Genomic DNA, 21,720 nt, shown 5'->3' on the forward strand with positions numbered 1-21,720 from the left:
AGTACTTTATCTTTGCATATAATCTCTTAGGTTTATTTTCCTGATTAGACTTTATTTTTTTTCTTAATATATGATCTAACCAATACTACCCAATCTTTTTAAATTAATGATCCATTAGGCATCTGGTTCATTCATTCCTATTAGGTAAGGTATTAAAACTGAGATCTGCACTCACTGAAAGTGTCTTTCATAGTCAGCTTAGCATCCTAATTGAAGGATAGATTATGAGGCCCTTTGAATGTTACAGTTTGTGGGTGACATGTTAATTACATCAAGACCCCCCCAAAAATTTTTAGAGCCTCTTAATATGAAATTCATACTCACCCAAAAGAGTATGGCCTAATCATTCATGTAAGAAAATGCAAGTGTTGCAAGAATGTCTGTTTTCAAACTATGGCATGCAGTTTGATAGTCGACCATTAAACTTCATGTATTATTATGGATACTGTGGGCAGACACTGCAAATGGACTGTTGTGAGTCAGGTCCAAGAGGGGGAGAGTAGGACAAGAAAATAGAAAGTTATAGGGCTTCTTTTGTGATCTGACTTCTCACTGAAATGAAGGCCCATATTTTCAGTACCAGAATTCTACTGTCGACACTGTGTGCCTGCAAGTCATGAACATTATAATCTCCAAAGAATTAAAATTATGCGTCCCTCCAAGGGTGAGGGAGAGGCTCATGGTGGTTGTGGGCCAGCTGCCAAACATAACAAATACAGAATCATCAAGCAGAACTGTAATGAAGAATAGCGTCAAAGAAATGTACGAACGAAAAAGAAGATGGACTTTTCATGCGTCAAGACTGAGGGATAACAGTTGGACAGCCTGACCAGCTCCTGTGCTTCTTCTTGTGCTTTATCCTTGTCATGTGAGGAAACAGCCAGAACCACCCCCTGCGCAATGAGTGGATACCCTGTGGTGAACTTAGGAGGGAGAAGGAATGAGCTTCACGTAGGCAGGCACGGATGGGCTACAGCATGTGTCATGGGAGGGATCACTCACATTAATTAGAAACTAAGATTATAGCCCCTTGAAGACGTTAGATTCCATTTATCTGGGATGTTTTAGATGTGAGCTTGCTTAGTGTTGTTTCTGGGCTAGACTCTTTCAAACTTTAGAATTTTAGGACCTTGCAATTAACTAATGTTTACAGTGAAAGTTTTTCTCCCCCAGTCACATGTTGGTATGGTTGGGGTGGGTGAGGGGTAAAGTAATGGAATGGGTCGTGACATTTAAAAATAGATTTAAAAAACATTTTTTTGTATGGACTCTTTTTTTTTTTTTAGTTTAAATGATATGATGAGTAATCTGCATATTAGGGCACTCCTTAAATTCATATCACTCCTTAGAGAGTATTTGATTTTCAATGGGTTTTCTTTATGAAGACTGTAAAGTTTTCTGAATGCTAAAGAGGTGACATGAATTAATCATTGTAATCAGGAGATTTCTGATGTCTTCTCTAAAAGAGGTTGAGTCAAGCCCCTCTTCCTGACTACAATGCAAGAGATTTAGGTTCTAGTCCCAGCTCTGAGGCTTGTCAGTTGTATGACCTTGGGTGAATTGACTCACTTCTCTGGCCTTCACCTTCTGCATATGTGAAATAAAAAGGTTGACTTGTATGGGCTCTAAGATACCTGCCAGCTCCGACCTAAGATGTTTTACCTCACAGTGATGTGAGCGTGAAGAGTTCTGGAGGAAGGTATTATATTTCTGGGTGAGGCCAAGATATATTTAGTATCAAAAGTGAGTGAGTAACGTGGTGAGTCTATAAGTTGGTATATTTTATTTCAGCAAATTGCCTTCAAGAATTTGGTGCAGAGAAATCGTCAAACAGAACAGCAAGCCAGCCGCCCACCACCTTCCAACTCTGTCATCCACCTCCCCTTTATCATTGTGAACACCAGCAAGAAGACAGTGATCGACTGCAGTATTTCTAACGACAAGTAGGTTGTTCATGGAAAAGAGAAGTTTTCCATCCGCCCTTTTGCTTCAGCTGTGAGTTTCAAATAAAAAATGAAGAAATCCCATAGTTGGTTTTGTTAAAGACAAAATATCTATACATCACCTCCTTCAGTTAATTTTAGTTAGGGATGGGATTAGGGACCAGACCTGTGTTATCTCTGATATGAGGAACTCATTGATGGTGCAGATAGTCAGCCCCTTCTCCATGGCTTGCCCAGGGTCACAGAGCCTGGCTGTGGCAGCAGCAGCAGGAGTTGATCTCAGGTCTTCTTGGCTTCCAAACTGTCTATATGGCTCTGCTTCTACGAATTTTTGTTAGTAAATACAACTTAATGACATCTCACTTTTTATTATTAAAGCATAAAATTTGCTTTTCTTTTTGCCTGCAGGTTACTTATTTCAAAGAAAAAAAATATAAAAATTCTATCAATTTAAAAATATGAGAGGAAGCAATAGTATGGTGAACGGTGGGCAGGCTTCTAAGTTGGAGGAGCTGTGTTCAAGTACAACTTCTTATATGTACTGGCTTAGTCATCCTGGGCAAGTCACTTAACCAACTCTGTAAAACTATTTCGGGGAGAAAACTTGCTCATCTTCATTGATTTAGGGAGTTTTCCTCACTGGGAGACCCGAGATCCCTGACCCAATATTTTTAAGTATTAAAGACATAATTCTGGTTTTGGGGGGAGGAGAGAGTATTTCATCAAACTTAAGGAAGCGGGGGTGATTATTAGCCTATCAGTTTTCAGAGAGAGCTTATATTGGAGAATGGGAGAAGTTGAGGATGTAAGTTTTAGGGCTGTGTGTTATACTTCTAGCTCCTAGGCAGCAGATTCTGTGCCTCATGGATACCAGCCTACTTCTCTCATTGCTGGCTTTGCTTCGCTTTTGAGAGCAGTCGTCCTCTCAGGCATGTGTGGTGTGTGTTCATCAACAGGATATCTTCATAATCTTCTTGATGTTTTAATAATGAAATCTTCCCTTTCAGATTTGAGTATCTATTTAATTTCGACAACACATTTGAAATCCACGATGACATAGAAGTATTAAAGCGAATGGGGATGGCTTGTGGGCTAGAATCTGGAAGCTGTTCTGCAGAAGACCTAAAAATGGCAAGAAGTTTGGTACCTAAAGCTCTGGAACCATATGTGACAGGTCAGTGAGACAGTATTTAATTGCCATGATGCTGTTCACATTTGACAGTGTGCAAAGACATACTTTGAACAGACTTTAAAGTTGATTATCCCTCTTCTGGTAAAAATGTTACACCTTTCCTTTCTGAAGGATTCCAGATACAAAACACCCAGGGATAATAAGGAATGAAAAGACTGGGCATAAAAATCAGATACTAGGGGCTGTTGAGATTTGTAAGTCATAGGGAGCTCAAATGCAATGAGCAGGTGGCAGAAATGCGATTCTCTTATTTTAGCATCATTTCAATCCCATGCACCCAGTAAAAAGCAACATGTTAGTCTGGTGACTATTTGGTTGAGTATGTTAGCATATAGTAGCTTGAAGAGAGAGGGGTTTATGATTAAAATCTCTTTCTGAGAAGTTTGACATGTTGTCCTTGAAAGTGTGGGTTGAATGTGTTATATTACAATACGGATTGGAGAATCCTGGTAGAATTGTGAAGGATGTCTCTCTCCCTACCATATCACATAATACCATTTAAAAGCCCCAAGTTTAGAAAACTCAGCAATGACATCAAGAAGATAAGTGAAAGAACCTGGTAATAAGTAAAAGAACAGATTATTTTTACAAAAGAAATTGCTCCTGGAGACCAATTAGCCAGCATCATGTCCTGGACCTTTTTCCTACCTTTCACTTTCTTGTCCCTCCCTAACTAATCCTGTGTTGATATCCCATTGGAAATTCCAGTCCTGGGGGGCTTGAAGTCTTTGAATCTGAATAGCCCTGAGTCTGGAGAAGTTGGAAAGGAAATGGTCACGGAGGATTGTGGAGTCTGGGAGAAAATGGAGGAACCAGAAATTCCATGGTGAAGAAAATTGATTAGTGTAGCACAGGAGTGGAAAAAAAGAAAAGCGGTTAGTAGGAAGGGTCACAAGGGAGTAGAAGAGAGCACACACTTCAGAGGCTTCCCAGAAGTACGCCTTCGAGAGGCATCCTGTGGGACCTTTTCTCCACTCCACATCTCCCTTGACACCTTCACAACCAGCTCGTGTGGTGAGAGGGATTTCATTTTCAGAAAGGATGATGGAAAATGGAAGAGTGGGACTGGGAAAGGTAGAGAATAAGTAGTGAGCATTCAGAGTTTCTTTGCATTGGCGTCTTAGCTGACCATTCTCAGCCAGACTTCATGAACCTGTGAAAAGAGCTGGTTTGAAAGCATGAGGGCACAGGAATATTAGACCTGTGAGGGGAGATGATTAATAACCAACACATTTTCAGCAAGAATGCCATAAAAAAAGTCAGCAGAATCATTGTAATCATTGTTCAAGAGGTAATTGAGGGGGAGAAATGAGTAAATGTTTGAAGAAAAGAGCCCTCTGAGTGAATGAGTATTTTGTAATAAGAAATTGAATCACAGTCATTTGAGGAAGGTGAAGAAAGCTCAACAAATTCTTCAAGGCCCTTCTTAAATAACAGTGAAGCAACTCCAAGAATGTCTAGAATGGTTCAAAAGAGCAATCTGAAAAGAAAGTGTACATATGAAAGAATTAAGATCAGAAAAACAAAGTGACAAGTGGAACACAAAAATGAAGCTCTGGAAGGAAAAAAATGATAGAGTAGAATTTTAAAAAGAAAAACAACCATACTGGAAACATGAGAGCTCTATAAAACAAGAATACTGAACTTGAAAATAGGTTCTGTTTGATTTAAACAAAAAAAAAAAACTTGACATGCTGAGAGGGAGAAAGCAAAAAGAGTATTAATAGATAATCTAAGTAGTAAAAAAGCATAATAGGAAAAATCAGGAGGAAAGGTAGGGGAAGTGAATTATTTTTTTGTGAGAAAAAAATCCTATGCCTTGGATAACCAGTATTATAGGTGGTAAGATAGTACAAAGACATTTCTCCTAAATAGAGAAAGGAGAGAGTGAAACAAAGGACCAAGATAATGACTGGTCAGCACTAGAGGGGAGAGGGAGATTAGAATTTTTCAGTTCCTCCCTCTGCCTTTGGGAAATATCATTGAGGTGCAAAATACAGAGGGAAAAGTAGGATTTAGGTATAGCCAGCAGAAAGGAAATGATCTGGCATCATCATGGAGCAACCCGAAGGAAGAAGGAGGAAGGAAGCAGATAAGAGACTTGCAGTGGACTTTGTGCAGGAAGCTTGGATACTTGAGAAGATAGCTACTACAAGACTGAGTGATGCATTTCAGTTCTTACTCCCACTGTCAAAGAGAAGGGCGTTGGATGTCCAGGGAGGATAGAACTGAGAGAAGGCAGAACTGAGCTTGCTAGGTTAAAAGAGAGATAATGAGGAAAACAACAAAGACAGGATGACCCCTGTATGCCTATCTATTTGCATATTCATGTCAAGTAGTTAATGGAAGATAATACAAAGTTAATAGCCATGAAGACTACACAGACAACTCTAAATGTGAAAAGTTAACTTCTTCAGTAACAAAGAAATGGATAAGAAAAAAAAATCCAAATAATTTGTTGCCTACAAGAAAGATAATTAAAATACAGTTACATGGAGAAAAACAAATACAGGGGATGGAACAAAACCTGTTCTATTTTAGGAAACTCTTAGAAAAGGAAGCCCCAATTCTGCTGTCAGATATGACAACAATAAACATTGATCAAGTCCAGATAGACAGAGAGACTGTTATGTTTAAAGGCACCATAGATGTTGGGAAATGAACAGGATTAAATGTATATGCATCAAATAGCATGGCAATTAAATTCCTAAAAAAAGATAAGTAAATAGTAAAAAGACAATGAAAGTAACAGTAATAGTTTAGTATTCCTCTAAGAGTAAGATAAATTGAACAGGAAGATAAGGAAAATATAGAAGTGAATAATTTGTTAAACTAGATTTACTTGACCTGTGATGACTTGTGAATGGATATGTTAAATATGCATATTTTTCAGTGTATACAAGGCAACTTTATAAAAGTTGATCATATACCAGGGCATAATGGAGTAATAAAGTAGACATCTTACACGACCCTGATTTAGAGAAAGATGTCACCAGTCCTTAAATGATTTGCCAAAAAGGGGAAAAATCTTGAGACAGATGTATTTATGATTGAACATTTTTGGCTATTTAAAAAGTCATTAATACCTGTGCCACCAAAAAATTCTCCAAAATAGGAACAGAATATACATTACCAAACTTTTAAAAAATAAAATTTACTGATATGTCACCTACATTATCCATGGTATCCCTAACCCCCACTCTCAGCAGAGAGCCATCTCTTATTAAGAAAAAAAGTTCAGCAAAAAGTGAAACAACATAATAAAAAAGTCTGTTATTATCAATGCTCCACACCCTTGAAGGCTTCCACCTTGCCCCAGCTTCTGCAAAGTAGCCAGGAGAGATTTCATTTCATATAACTTTGTAGGGACCAAACTTGGTCATTATAATTTTGCAGCGTTCAGTTTTAACCAGTTGTTGTTGCTGTTGTTTTTATTAACATCGTTGGATAGAGACAGAAATGGTACTGTTGCCCGAAGAGCAGAAAAAAGTAGAAGACAACTGTACATTAGTCTTAGTAAAGAACATTGATGTAAAATTTTAAATAAAATCCTTAGCAAATCATTCAGTATGTTCACGCTGGATTCATACCACGGATGCGAGGATGGTTTGACATTAGGAAAATGTAATATCATTAATCATTTAAACCATATGTAAGAAAAACTCTATCATTACTTTTGTAGATACAAGAGAAGCTTTTGACAAATACTTCACTCATTTATTTGAAAAAGACTAAAACAAATAGGCTCTTTTACATGACATAATTCTAGAAATGCTAGCTGTAGTAGCAAGAAAACAAAATCCGCTATACAAAAAAAAAATCCACTATCTTCCTGTTCAATTTATCTTACTCTTAGAGGAATACTAAACTATTACTGTTACTTTCATTGTCTTTTTACGATTTACTTATCTTTTTTTAGGAATTTAATTGCTATGCTATTTGATGCATATACATTTAATCCTGTTCATTTCCCAACATCTATGGTGCCTTTAAACATAACAGTCTCTCTCTGTCTATCTGGACTGATCAATGTTTATTGTTGTCGTATCTGACAGCAGAATTGGGGCTTCCTTTTCTAAGCATAAGCAATGAATCTATCTTCCTTTATAGAAGTCTCCTCTTATTTCTGTAGAGTATTTTACATCTCATTGAACTTAGATTGAGAACAGGAGGGGAACATCAGAAGCTAACTAGTCCAATCTTTTCATTTTACAAATGAAGAAATTGAGGCCTGAGGAGGTTTAAGTAATTTTTCCAAAGTCTCACAGGTAATAATTATTAGAAGCAAAATTGTACCTAAGTCTCCTGACACTAGAACTTCTTTCTGTATATAACACTGTTGTAGTTACGTAACTCTGATGCAAGCTTTGATAGGTTAACTCTTAAACTATTAAAATATTAATATAATTAAGATTATATTAATATTATTAATAGTATCTTCAACTATTAAAACTTAAATATTAAATAGGTTAATACTTGGTGCATTTTACATTTTTTTCAGTGAAATTTCTCATCAACATTTCTTGTTTTTGTTAGCATTGTACAAAAATGCTGATGATTACCTTGGATTTATTTTATATTTGCTACCCTTATATATCTATTAATCACTCTTATCAATCTCTCTGCTGATTCTTTAGGATTTTCTAATCATACCATCATGGTGCCCACAAACAGAAATAGTTTTGCCTCTTAGAAAAGGAAGTGGATAATGACTATGTCATTATAATAAAAATGATTATTTCCTGAATTAATTTGAGATTTATTGCTATACCAATCAGATTACCAAGGAGATATTTTCTTGGAACTAGACAAAAGTGATAAAATTCATTTAAAAAAAAAAAGTTCTAGAATCTTACGGAAAATGAGAATATGTGCAAATGAAATGGGTATTGTGTTGCCATACCTTCAATAATGTTATAAATCAGTAATAATCAAATCTATTTGGTACTGGTTTACAAAAAGAAAAATAGAACGGTGGAACAGACACGATAAGTAAGAAAAAGGGGCAAATGAAAACAGTAGGTCTTGGGTTGGATAAACCTGAGAACATCAATTATTGGGGGGAAGGACTCAATTTGATAAGAACTGTTGTGAAAACTAGACTTGAGTTTAGCAGAAATTAGATTTATCCCATTATCTTGCAACGTCTTTTACAATGAGATCAAATTGTCTATGTGACCTGAAATATAAAAGGGCATATTATTAAGAAGTAAGAAGGGAATGAAATAAGGTACCCCTCACAGCTGTGTCTAGGGAAAGAATTAAACAGGGGACAGAGGCATAAAATAGGAAGAGGATAATCCTGAGTATACAATTAAAAAGACTTTGCACAAACAAAAGAATTGCTTCTGTGGAATTAGAAGAGTAAAGTGGGCAAAATATTTGCCTTGGGTATTTATTCAAGTCTGATACTCCACATATACGGGAAATTGTACCAAGTGGCATTCCACAGTTAATGATCAAAGGATTTGAATAATTTTCAAAAGAATTACCAACCCTAAATGGCCATTTGAAAATATGTTCCAAATTATTAGTAATAATAACAAAATAAACAACTTTGATCTTTGGCTTCCACCAAGCAGATTGGCAAAGATGAGAACATTATTGGAGGGGTTTTTGGAGGTGAGGCACACTTACCTACTGTTCGTGGACTTGCAGAATGAGCCAACTATTCTCTTAATTTGTGATCATGGAAATAGAGTATCTAAACTGTCCCCACTGAGCAGTCCCACTACTCAGCACATGCCCCACGGAGATCAAAGACAAAAACAGTGCTAAAGTAAAGATCTGGTACATGTGCCAGAATGTCCCTAACATCACTGTTGGTGGTAGCAAATGGTGGTACCTATGAGCAGCGAGTACTCTTTGGTGTGTGAGTGCTGAAAGTACTAATGAATATAAATGAATATAATGAAATACTTCATCCATAAATTAATTCAAAGAAATATGGGGAGGTTTGTACAAACCTGTACAGGACAAAATAACAAAACCAGGAGGAGAGTATACACAGTGACTACGACAATGTAAATGAACAGATTACTTGAAAAAATCTGAATTCAAATCAGAAGAAGAGATAATGAAATATACTTCTTGTTTCATGGCGGAGAGGTCAGGGTCTGTCAGGATGTAATAGCGTATACATATGGAATGTTTTTGTTTCATTGTTTTTCTGTCACTTGGGGAGGTTTTAGTAGAGAGGGAAGAATGGGAAATAACTGATATGAAGGCAAGCCATCAATAAAACATTTTTTAAAAGACATGAACTGGCAAAAAAAAAAAAAAAGATGAAGAATATGAGTGGGCTAGAAAGGATTGACCTTAAAGAATTAGTTTATTGCTTGCAGTTGGGCAGAAGTTGACCAAACCATCCTAGAGAAAGCAAGATCTATTTCCAAAAAAATCAAATAACTTAACAGTGTTCTTTCTCTCTGACTTCCTGGCTTATTTACATTCCTCATGCTGCAGTTATTTTAAACCTGTTTCCTTCTGTTCTGTTCTTCGTGGATATTAGGAACAGTTGATCACTGTCATTGTATGAAAGCTATCATTAAGCTTCCACTCTTAGCCTTTTCTTCTTTTTTTGTGAATAACCTCGATTTCCTTTGCCTTTTCACATTTCTTGTTTGTTTTTTGTCTTAATTAAATGACTTATTTTCTTTCTGTTTTTCAGAAATGGCTCAGGGATCAATCAGCAGTGTATATGTCACATCATCATCAGGTTCGACTTCAAGTGGCACAAGGTTTTCTGCCAGGTGAAACTAGTTTATAGAATTAATACAGAAGAGCATATCTTTTTTAAAAACTGTATTTTATTTTTTGTTTTCAACATGGCTGAGTACTTGTAAGCACATAACTGATATACTGGTTGGAGATGAGTGGTTTGTTCATCTGTGCTACATCAACAAATTAGATTTCTGCCTCTGTAAGTTATCCTGCTGTCTAACTTGCCTATGTGAGTTTTTTCTTTACTTACATTACTTTCTTTTCCTAACAAATTTACCTCAAGTTGTGTTTTATCACATTGGACTCATTGAATTTAGAACTTTGCTTTTTGTGATAATAATTATTCACATTTATATGGGTTACCATGACCAAAAAGTCTATCACCAAGTGTTCAGACTATTGGTGATGTACCATTCTCTACTTAGCTAGGCTGGTCCTTGGAAAACAGACTACGTCTATTGCTGGGGCCATACTGGAAATGTTTTTAGCGTGATAGAATCTTCCAAACCTGATGCTTTGCTCACATAGCCTTCAAGAAATTGGGATTATCTCCATACCATGACAAAGCATCTGAGAAGAACTTGGTGGAAGACATTCTCAATGTAAATGAAAACAGAAGAAAGAAAGAAATTCCACCCTAACTGGAAATCCGTGTACAAAAAGGAGTTGGAGAAATGGGTTTGATCATGTATCTAAAGGCAGTAAGAAACATTACCTTGTATGGAATATCATGTATTACAGTATTAATAAGTATTTACAAAAAAAAAAGATTACCGTAGAAGTAATTGTGTACATCCCTCAGATAAGGGATGAAGAAATAGAATGAATGAATGAATGAATGAATGAATGAAGAATGAAGAAGTAGAAAGATTCTTTAAAGAACTCAGTAAGACCCTCCTTTAATAAGGATTATTAATAATTAAATCAACATATTCTCTGACTTCAGCACAAAGGCAGGAAAAGTGAGGATGGGGAAAAATATATGGGAAAGCATAATTTAGGAAGAAGGAATGAGAGAGGCTGAAGACATAAATTAAACTGAAGCCTCATACCTTTATATCATGAACACTTTACTTGAGAAAATAATTGGTTGATGTTAGACATGGTGAGCACCAATTAACATCACAAAAATAAAATAAAATCAATATTTTAGCAGAACAGAAGACTTGTTATTGATATTGAAGTTATCCCCGATCGAAGAGTCAAACTATTGACTCGGCACAGCTAAAGTTGGAATGAGTAAAAACCAAGAAGAAGGAATGATAATGAGAAAAAGATACGCTATTAAATTGAAATAATTGAATCCTGGCAATCAAAAATGGCTAAAATGACATCAGAAACAGAAATGAATAAATACTGAGAATAATAGTTTTACATAGGCATTTAACTAATGTCAATTTATTGCCACAGCAAAGAGAGCTACTGAGCTATACGCTAACCCCCATTTATATAAATCTTTGTGATGGTCATCTGAACATGACTCAAGGGCATCATAGATGGAGGTTTTAATAGGGAACAAATGGACTTTCATAGTTAAATTCAGTAGTGGCCTGTACCATATTATTTTACAATTAACTCAAAAATGCAGAAAATATAAGCTCCATTGTGTTTATTATTGATTACATCTTTGCTTCTCTTTCCCCCACTCCCCCCTTCACCCCCACAAAGTCTTTTAGTGCCTGGCACATAGTAGGCACTCAGTAAATTCTTCTTGATTTGATTTTGTTATAACAAAGCACTATTATATGGACCTTTTTTCAACACAGTATGTGGCATCCATACATTAAAGTCATTCCATATTCGTTGAAAGATGTAACAGAAATAAGTCTGTTCAAAAGATCCCCTGGTGATAATATCAATAGAAGCATAAAATAGGGAACTTTGTGCTCCCCAGAAGTATGTGCCACTGTGATAGATGAGATCTAGGACAGAGTACAAGCTGAACTGGGATTCTCTGTGGATGATGACTTCTACATGTTCCTTCTGGTGAATGGCATTGTGCTGATTGCTTCAAGCTCTAGAATATTCCCTCCTGGAAAAATTTTGTAATTATTCAGAAGAATTTGGGTTGACCATCCACACAGGAAAAACCTGTGGGTGAAGAATGTCCATTGTCTAGATTACAACTTGCATTTGATGGACTCCCTGTAAAGTTTGTCTGTCAATATATACATCTGTGACAGATCATACATATGGATGAGTTAAGCCCTAATTAGAATGAGGGAAGGGAAGTAGACTGGATTGTTTGTAAGTAATTGCAGAGTTCTTGTAATGGCCCCAAAGCAAACGCTCATATTTTCCATACTGCCAGCAATAATATATGGAACACAAGAGGTTCTAAAAGAGTATCACAAAGAAAAGAGACAAGAGGCACAGTGTGCTTAGGGTGTCAGATTTTTGCTACTATCTCCTCTCAGATCATCTCTATGGGGGCAGCCCAGGAGCATAAGCCCAAGAGCCCCAAGAATGGCAATAGCCCTCACCACCTCCCCACTCACCCACCTCATACATCTCCCAGACCACAGGCCCTACATCTAGCCCAGCCCCTCCAACCATCATCCAGAGAATCAACTCTTGTGGAGATGTGAACTAGTAACTACTTCTGCAGGGGCCATCGCCATTGCCTTGTCAGTGGATATAGCTACTGAAGACCCAGCAAAGAAGTTGTTACCACCAAAGTCCATGGCTCATCATAAGAAATGTTATTTTAACCATGGGAATGACATTAAAGGTGTCCCACCATCTGCTTTGCTACTGTACCCTAAGAACCACTGAACCTGTCCTCCTGATTCGCAGCTAAAACCTCCTAGAATATGGGTGTGTCATCTCTTCCTATTAAAATGTGAGCTTCTTGAGAGCAAGGACTGTCTAACTTTTCCATTTGTATTCATAGGGATTTGCACACAGGAATTGCTTGAGTTCTTTTCCATTCATTTCATTCATCTGTATCAAGTTCTTTGGAGATGATGTTCCATGATTCATAGCTATCTATCATTACTTGAAAAATATTTATGTTTAAAAGATAGATCTTTGCACCAGAAAAGAGCTTGGTGTCCCTGAAGCCAATGCAATTTCACAAATGCAGTCTAACCTATCTTTCCCCATTTGATTCTGGGTTCCAGCTCATTGTCTATCTGTGGATAGCTGTATGATAAAGAGTATCATTGATGGATCAGCTCAATGGACTACCTATTCAGCTATACATCACAGTTTAGACCAGGGGTGGGGAACCTTCAGCCTCAAGGCCACATGTGGCCCTCTAGGTCCTCAAGTGCAGCCATTGGACAGAATCCAAACTTCACAGAACAAATCAGTGAAAGGGCCACACTTGAAGACCTAGAGGGCCACATGTGGCCTCGAGGCCGGAAGTTCCCCACCCCTGGTCTAGACTGTGTGCATTCTTCCACCACCTTCTGTGAATTACAGGCTGAACTATTGTGAGTGATTGTGGATCTCATTGAGAGATTTCAATGCTTAATGTATCCAGCACAAAAACATCCACTACAGGAATATCGGGTGGACTTTTCTATAGGGAAAATCTGTGTTCTGTTTGGACTCTGTGTAGCACACATACTTCGTGACAGTGGTGAACACCTTGATTGAGTCTACACTTACTTGTTTTATGGCTTCCTTGATAATTGGAGGATCATTGAACAGAGTTATCTCTTGTTACATATGTCAAAGAGTCTGGTATGATCTTAACATCTACACAAGGTGTACCTTGTTAGAAGGAAGTCTCTAAAAACATGACACATTTAGATATGTGGACTCTTGAGAAGTAGGGAAAAAAGTAATGGCATCTGATTATCACCGTTTCTTTGAGATACTTAATTTCTATAAAACAGTTGCCTCAATAAGAAGACCAAAACAGCCCTGAGAACCACCACAGTCTGTAAATGTATTTGATTTTCTGGCTAAGTGGACAAACATGGATAACATAGATAACACTAATTTTGAGTATAAGACTGTTTACATAACACGTTGGGGGAGGATTGCTGAAGATAGTGGGAGGTGTCACATCTCAGAGCAATAGATTATAAAACAAGCAAATAGAATTTTGTATGAAAACCAATTAAGCAAATCCAACCTGATAGAGCTTAAGCTATAAAGCATGATGACACAAAATTGAGTGGATTTGTCATCCTTTATGTAATGATCTTTTCTCTTCTTGGTCACTGGAACCATCAAGACATAAGAAGTTAGAAGGAGCAGCTTGACCAGACCAAGTACACACAGAAGAAGCCTGTTTTTGTCAGTGACACACTTTTAAAGGGATTCAGGCATCAACTTTCAAGCTATCCCAAGGATTGGGAAAAAATGAAAAGAGGAGAGAAAACACCTAGACAGTATTATTAGAAAAAAAAAGGCAACAAGAAAGTATCAAGTACTAACCCATATACCTATTTTTCTTTCATCTGCATGATCTATACATAAACTGAAGGTATCCTTAAGGATCCCTTATGAAGAGAGCCCGCAGGCTTTTACAGTTTTCTTCAGCATCTACATCACTAGTCACATAATTTCTTTATTGCTGGAGTCACACAATTACCTGAAAAGTATGAAGAACTTCCTTCTCCACATTTTTTTATTATTAAAATCATTTAACTTGGTTAATTGAAATGTAGCCTGCAAAACTAAAACAAGCTATCCTTTATGTGTACAAGATGATACAATTCCTTGATTCATTTTGTACAAAGAGTAGTGGGACTAGATACAACTCCTGCATGATCTACTTGCTTCTTCTCTGACCATGGGCGAGTCACTTAACTTCTCAGCCTCAGTTTCTTCATCCATAAAGTGAAATTGAAAATAACAGCACCTAACTCACTGGGTTGTTGTGAGAGTCAAATAGGACAGAGATGTATGTCAAGTACTTTGCCAAACTTTAAAGTGCTATGTGAATGTTATCTGTTATAACTATCAGGATCAAGGAAAGCATGTCATGGAGGATGTCCTGCATAAAGTTGGAATGAAAGAAGGGTTGGGTACTCTAGCTCTTGTTCATAGACACTGTGAACATAATGCTTCCGGAATCTTACTGAGGCCTTCCCCAGTAAAAAGATTCATAGCCGATTAAAACGTTTTAGCATGAAATAGAGGGCAAGAAAAAAAAATAAATGGACAGAGGAATCCCATCTTATGATATGCAGTTGGGTGGAAGCCCACTGAGTTGTTTGAGTACATCTGTCTTAAATAGGGACTGTACATGACTTAGGTGAAGAATTGAATAAAAGCAGATAAGCAATTTTATACTTGGGATGATTATGCAGTGTTTTCAACATTCCCAAAGACAATCCTAAACATCTCCATGACCCACAAAATATTTTTTTAAACACCACCATTCTCCTGATGAATATGACTGTCAGTCATGGTCCACTATGATCACTGGTAAATCAAAATCTTATTTGACTGAAAGGACATGGGAGAAAGAGCACATGATAGTTTTACATTCCACTATACTTTCTCATATTGCCAACTCTAACTTGTGTGCAAGAAGTGGCTTCACAGCCATTATCAAGCAGATTATTAGAGACTGGCTAGCACTGTAGGAATGAGCGGTGGACAGCCCAACACTTGCAGTGGTATCTACAAAATATATAAAGATTAGAAGCTCTCCCTTGTATCAGGGAAATCCTCTATAGGAGATTTATAGAAGGATGTGGACAAGAATCTGACAGAATGACAGGTTGTAAATATATTGCAATTTGTACCATTAGAGAAGTTATCTACCACATGACACTACTGATTCGTCATTGTATCAGGCAAGCATTAGAAATGATGATAAGGTACTTTGACAGATCTGTAGCTGTTCTTTCTCATGTCATGTTTAGGACGGTGGTCTTATAGATAAAGAAGCGCATTGGAAGTCAAAAAAGCTTGCTTTGAATGCTTGACTTTGCGCTTATGATTATCATCACTACTAACTAAAATTTGCTAAGGATTTAGCATCTTCTGCAGTATGCACAAAGTGCCACATACTCGTATTTTGGGACCTGCTGAATTCCTGCCCTTGTTAAAGTTTCTGGGTTTTTTTGAATACTAATCGACAAGTGTTCACAGACATCTTTGGGTAGCTTGCCAGAATGGCTGGAGGGTACCAGAGATGTCTCAATATTGCTGGTTAGCTGCTTTGGGCATAACGACTCACAAGTTCTTGACCGTTTTGGGCCTATGGATCTTCTCGTTCTGGGATATCTTCCTGGTTTCAACCTGAACCAAGTAGATTAGAATCCCAGAAATGTTCCAGAAACAGTCCCATCTGGGGAGATCTTACTGATAGGAAGGTGTGTAGCTCTCAAGTAGACATAGAGTAGCATCTCCTATTTAGCCCATTACATACATCATGAGAAATTCTGCACCTGTGCAGGGAGCTTAGGTCCTGTGGCAGCTAAGTGTTTCAGAAGTTAGAGTGCTAGAATTGGAATCAGGAAAACTGCCTCAGCCACTTACTTGTGACCCTGAACAAGTCTCGTAATACAGGTTATTGGTGGATGTCAAATTGTCTGAAATGTTGATTTGTAGCAAGTATATATTTTTTAAACCATTACACAAATTGGCCCATCATTTGTGCTCCTTGTGGGAAGGTGTCACTTAGATGCTATCACTATTGTGATTACTATGTAGCCTTGAATAAGTCACGAATCTTTGGAGAGCTTGTTTCCTAGCCTGTCACCATATTCTTCATGGGAATACTGTGAAGACAAATATGCCACTGTTAAGTGAAAGTTCCCTGAGGGGAAAAGATTCTGTGTCAATGGCGATTGATCTATGTGTTTACACTTCTACGTCTAAACCTTAAAAACTTACACTATGAATGCGTTGCTGCCCTTCTTAAGCCCTTTAAGTTAAAAAAAAAAAAATTTCGCCTTGGGGACTACAATGACAGCTGTTATTTTTCACTCTGCAGTGATTTTACCAATGGTACAGATGGAATGTTGGCAACAAGTTCCAATGGCTCTCAGTATAGTGGCTCCCGAGTTGAAACTCCAGTATCTTATGTTGGGGAAGACGACGACGATGACGATGACTTTAATGAAAATGACGATGAAGACTGATTTCTTGGCGTGTAGACGTTTCCCTCCCTTCAAATTCAGCTTCAGGAATAAATTGTTCTAGGGAAGAGAACTTTTTTTAAAAATGTGGATTTTTATTTTTATTTTTGATCCTACCCCTAAGGAAATATGGGTAAGCTGTTGAATTTAGAGAGTGCGGCTCTGATAAGCAAGCAAGGATTGTTTTTCGTAGGATTTTTAAAATGTGGTGTGAATGTGTGTTTTGATACCAGTGTGCTAATGCAGATCCTTTATTTACTCGGTAGGATTTTGTGTTTTGTTTTCTAATATTTTTTACTTGAAGGAATGTCCATTTTGCCCCATAACAATTCTTGCTGAATTTGTTGAAGAAATTGTACTTCATCCACATCAATGAAAATAAAAGGCTATCCTTTTGTGGAAAATGGTTCACTGAATGGCCATTTATTTGAAGAGTGTTTTGAAGTGGTGCCACTAATTGATGGATAGCAAATGATACGTTTTTATTTTGCTAAATCATGCAATGTCCAAAGAACCAAACAAAAAAAAAGTTTTACTTTTTTAAACATTAAGCATCATAAATGTTATGAATTTATTTCCCTTAAATTATATTTACTGTTGTAATTCCATCAAGTTTATATAATTTTCCTCTATATGTTGGTATGTATGGATTAAAAAGGTTTAAAAAAAAAAGTTTTTGTTTGGCAAAAGTTTACTGCCATGCTGGTGCAGCTATATAAAATATCTTGAAGGTTTGGAATGATTTATTGCTTATGTAAAATTTGCCTGATTTCTTACAGGCAGACTTTGGAAACTTTTTATTATATAGTTGTTTACATACTATAAGTCTATCATTTAAAGACATGTACAGAAACAAATGTTTGTATTTGTTTCGTAAGCATCTTCCTGTAATCTATTATAAAGTTGAAATTAAATATAGAAAATGTTTTAACAGTTTTTTAACTCAAAATTTGTCAATCATTTTTAATAGTTCATTTTTTTATTAAAAAAAGCATTTCAGGCAGGCGGTGTAGTCTCTTTTTAAATTTATTCACAAAGCAAAATTAACTGCACAAATGCTGTCAGCTGCCTGTTCAAAGACAATAGTCTTTTTATTGAAACACAAATAAACTTTTCTGTAATATTTTATGGAATTTAAAGAGACTTTAATTGTTTGACTTGTTTAACTTGGCACTGTTAGTTTTTATTAATAAAACGCGCATGGGCATTTTAAACAAGCTCTGTGTTTTTCTAATTCAGGATTATTCTGTCTAGAATTTTTTTTGGTCTGGCTTTGCTTTAAAAATTGAGTGAAATTGAATTGCCAGGACCTAAAAGATATACCCTGGTGATGAACTTTGTGATGCTCTTAATTCCCAACATTGCCCTATGTTGCATTTATGAGGGGTTTTATTTCTTGACCTTCCATGCTGATTATACCTGGCTACAGTATTCACCTGCATGGAGGTGGCAGGGCCAGAAGAACCAGTGTTCTCCTGGCTAATTTATGGAAGACTGAAGGAAATAGATAATAATGTATATAACGTAAAAGATGGCTTTATTTTCCAGCAGACAGTAACTTTTACAGTGCCCTAATAATTGGGACAGGTTTTCATCTTACCCTCATGACAATAGGTAATTGAAAGTGACTTATATGAGTAACCCCATACATCTCGGTCTCTATACCCCTAATTTGCTATATATTGATTTTGAGTTAAGTAACATCATAACATTGGATTTTTTTTTTTAAGGTTTTTGACCATTAGAAAAAATGACCCTTTATTGAGGAGAAAGTGAAAATTACGGCCATTTACTTAATCTTGATATCCTTTAATAAATGAAATAGGTTAATGAAATTCAGAAGGGAAGAAAGTCTTAAAAATTACCCATGTAAATAAATGTACAGTCAACGTTTGATCATTCAAGATAAATATATCATATGTAAAAACCTTATAAACTCATTTTAAGGGAATGAACAGGGCATGATGAAACTCAAATCAATTAATCTAATCAACTAATTCCAGTACAGTGTTTGGATATAATTAGAAGTTGGAATAATTAATTCAATGAACTTTACATTTGTTTAGCCACACTATTCCATTCCCCTCTTGCTATACATGATTAAGACTTAACTGTTAGATAGAAGCATACTTCTGATACCATATGCTTTTCTTCTCTCATCAAAAGACCTCATTTTTCAAACATCTTTATATCCAGTAACATAGTGGAATCAACCATTCAAGAATGTACTTTAAATACAAAGGAAATATCAGTGACACCTTTTACTTTACATTTCAGAAATTGATTAGAAAACATAACTATTATGGCTAATGTATTAACCAGCTCTTCATTATTTATGCTACTGGAAGGGAAAAGAGGAGTGGAAAATTCAAAACATGTAATCTAAAAATTTTCATTTGACTTTGAAATATAGTCAAAGGCTTGCATAAACACTGCTTAAACAGTCTTTCATTCACAACCCAGATATCAGTCACATGGAATTCTGTGTCTCTTGAGCTTTAGCTCAATGGCAGTAATGGAGAATACAAAAGGGCACTGTGGAAATTCCCCTCCTGCACCTTTGTGAATTGTTTATCTACAACCAAAATAGTCCCTTACATTGAAGTTAGAACCTTTAGTCATTGGGTATTTGCAACTATATAAAGCCCTTAAATTTTAGGGATGATCTAACCAGTGTGTTTATAATACGGTGTTTTGTAAAGTTGGACTGAGGATTTTACCTAGATATAATATTTTTATTCCTACATCATTTTTATCGATGAGTGAATGGAGGCTCACATATTAATTAAATGGTTTATGGGTTGACAATATTAATGCTAAATATTTGGGGCGAGTTTTCATTGTCATGGAAAATTGGCAGGGCTTACCGCCGAAATAGAACATAGGGTTAAATTATTGAATATGTAGATCAGTCTGAATCACAATTTATGGTTTTTAACTTGTCACTTCATATGAGATTTGTAATTCCTTCTTAGTTGTTTGTTTCTGATTATTGTTTCTCTAGTTTTTCCCCAAGTACCTGATAATAAGTCAAGATAGTGGTGATCCTTCCTGAAAGAGTCTATGTGGTCTGTTCAGAGGAATCTTAGCTCAGAATTCCAGTTCAACTGCTTACTTCTTCTTCTGTGACCTTGGCCGAGTCTTGACTAATCTGTGCATCTACCAGACTGTGGCAGTTGTACGTATGCTGTCCCTATCATAGACTACCAGGTGCTTTGCCTGAAGAAAAGGCTTGTGGTGGAAAGAGTGGAGATCGGTGGACATAATAGCTATCTTCAAGTGTTGGAAGGGCTGTCTTCTGGGAAACGTAGTAATAAAACTTCTCTTGCTTGATCCAAGATAAGAACTCCAGGAATAAATGGGTATAAGTTACGGTGAGGTGTTTTAGCCTAATAGAAGGAAATACCTACTAACACTAAAAGCAATCCAAAAGCGAGAGACAGGGAAAGATCATTGAATTGGAGACCTCTAGAATAGTGACGTCAAAATCAAATTGAAACTAATCTGTACACAATGATCCCTGCAAGCTGCCTATTGACCTAGTTTTGAAATGTGATATTTCCATGTTTTATTGTATTTTTATTTATTTTGTTAGATATTTTCCAATTACATTTTAATCTGGTTCAGGCTGCACTTGAGTGTTGATGGCCACACTTTTAATACCTCTGCTCCGCAGGATTGGATTCTTATCCCGATTCTACTCGTAAAATGAGGAGGTTGGCTCAGTGACGTCCAAGTATTCTTTCAACTCAAAAACTATGATTCTATGAAACAGGTCATCGATAGCGCTTAAACACTGCATTTCTTACTGAGCTTTAAGTATCGGCTTGGCAACAGATGGTATAACCCTCATACAAGAGATGCTCATCACCAGACGGTTTGCATGATAAATATTTTCACTCCCAGCAGCTCACAGAGACAGCCTATAAGGGTGAGGAGAGTTACAACTAGGAATAGAGGACAGAGAACCAACATCAGTGTCATGATGGATCCTGCAGGTGTTTGGTTTTGCAAATTTGCTGTCATGGATTAAGTGCTCAGGGTCTGGGAACCATTCTTTACTAAAAGCCATATTATTCTTTAAGTTAATGTGTCTGTGTACAAAGGTGTAGATAATGAATTTTTAGTGGTTAATATTTATATTTTGTAATTCTCCTCCAAAATCATTTATCATGGAAACTTAAACAAGTACATCAAATTGAAAATTGAATATTCACATCATTTCCTTTTTTTAACCCAGAAAATAATCCAAATGAAACTTGTAGATGTCCAGTTAAAGAAAACTATGTTCTTGTTACTATAAGAATAACTTGGACATATCTCTTAATATTTCTTACCATTACTAAAAGCAAGAGTACAGAACGTCTGTTATCGTAAGCCATTATTTTATGACACATGATTAATAGCTTTTACATTAATCGGATAATCATTAACAACAGAAAAACACATGGAATTATACTAAGGAATGTGACTACTGAGATAAAGATGTCAGTCATAATGTCCTTCACTAAATGGTTTCCCAGTAAGGGTTGCTGTAATAGACGAGCAAGTCTTTACTGTAGCCACAAAGCTTTGCTAATGGAGCCATGGAAGTATGGATGTCATAGGAAATACCCGATGGTTTTCACCCAGTTGCCTCTCTGAAATTATCAAGTTGACTTCAGCATTGGTATTGAGAGAGAAAAAAAAATTGAAGTTGATTTCATATGGGATTTTGCAAATCAGTAGAAAACAAGCAACAGTTCATAATTTTCTAAATGTTGAACAGCTTTCTTGAAAGTCTTCACCTGGAGTACAAACAGTGCTTGTT

General features: G+C 36.4%; 1 protein-coding gene across 4 annotated transcripts in view; it reads left to right on the forward strand.

Annotated features, from left to right (window-relative positions):
* Nucleotides 1-17,314, forward strand: part of LOC114046348 (transcription factor Dp-1) — a 129,995-nt gene extending 112,681 nt beyond the window's left edge. For all 4 annotated transcript variants that reach the window (XM_027866652.1, XM_027866655.1, XM_027866653.1 and 1 more), the window contains exons 9-12: nt 1,792-1,943; nt 2,951-3,117; nt 9,806-9,887; nt 16,766-17,314. In XM_027866652.1, the coding sequence (XP_027722453.1) occupies nt 1,792-1,943; nt 2,951-3,117; nt 9,806-9,887; nt 16,766-16,913 (549 nt within the window). In that variant the 3' untranslated portion in view covers nt 16,914-17,314. The remainder of the gene's footprint in view (nt 1-1,791; nt 1,944-2,950; nt 3,118-9,805; nt 9,888-16,765) is intronic.
* The last annotated feature ends 4,406 nt before the right edge of the window (nt 17,315-21,720 follow it).

Source organism: Vombatus ursinus, unplaced genomic scaffold (genome assembly GCF_900497805.2).
Source record: "Vombatus ursinus unplaced genomic scaffold, bare-nosed wombat genome assembly UNPS02014781.1, whole genome shotgun sequence".
NCBI classification, from domain to species: Eukaryota; Metazoa; Chordata; class Mammalia; order Diprotodontia; family Vombatidae; genus Vombatus; species Vombatus ursinus.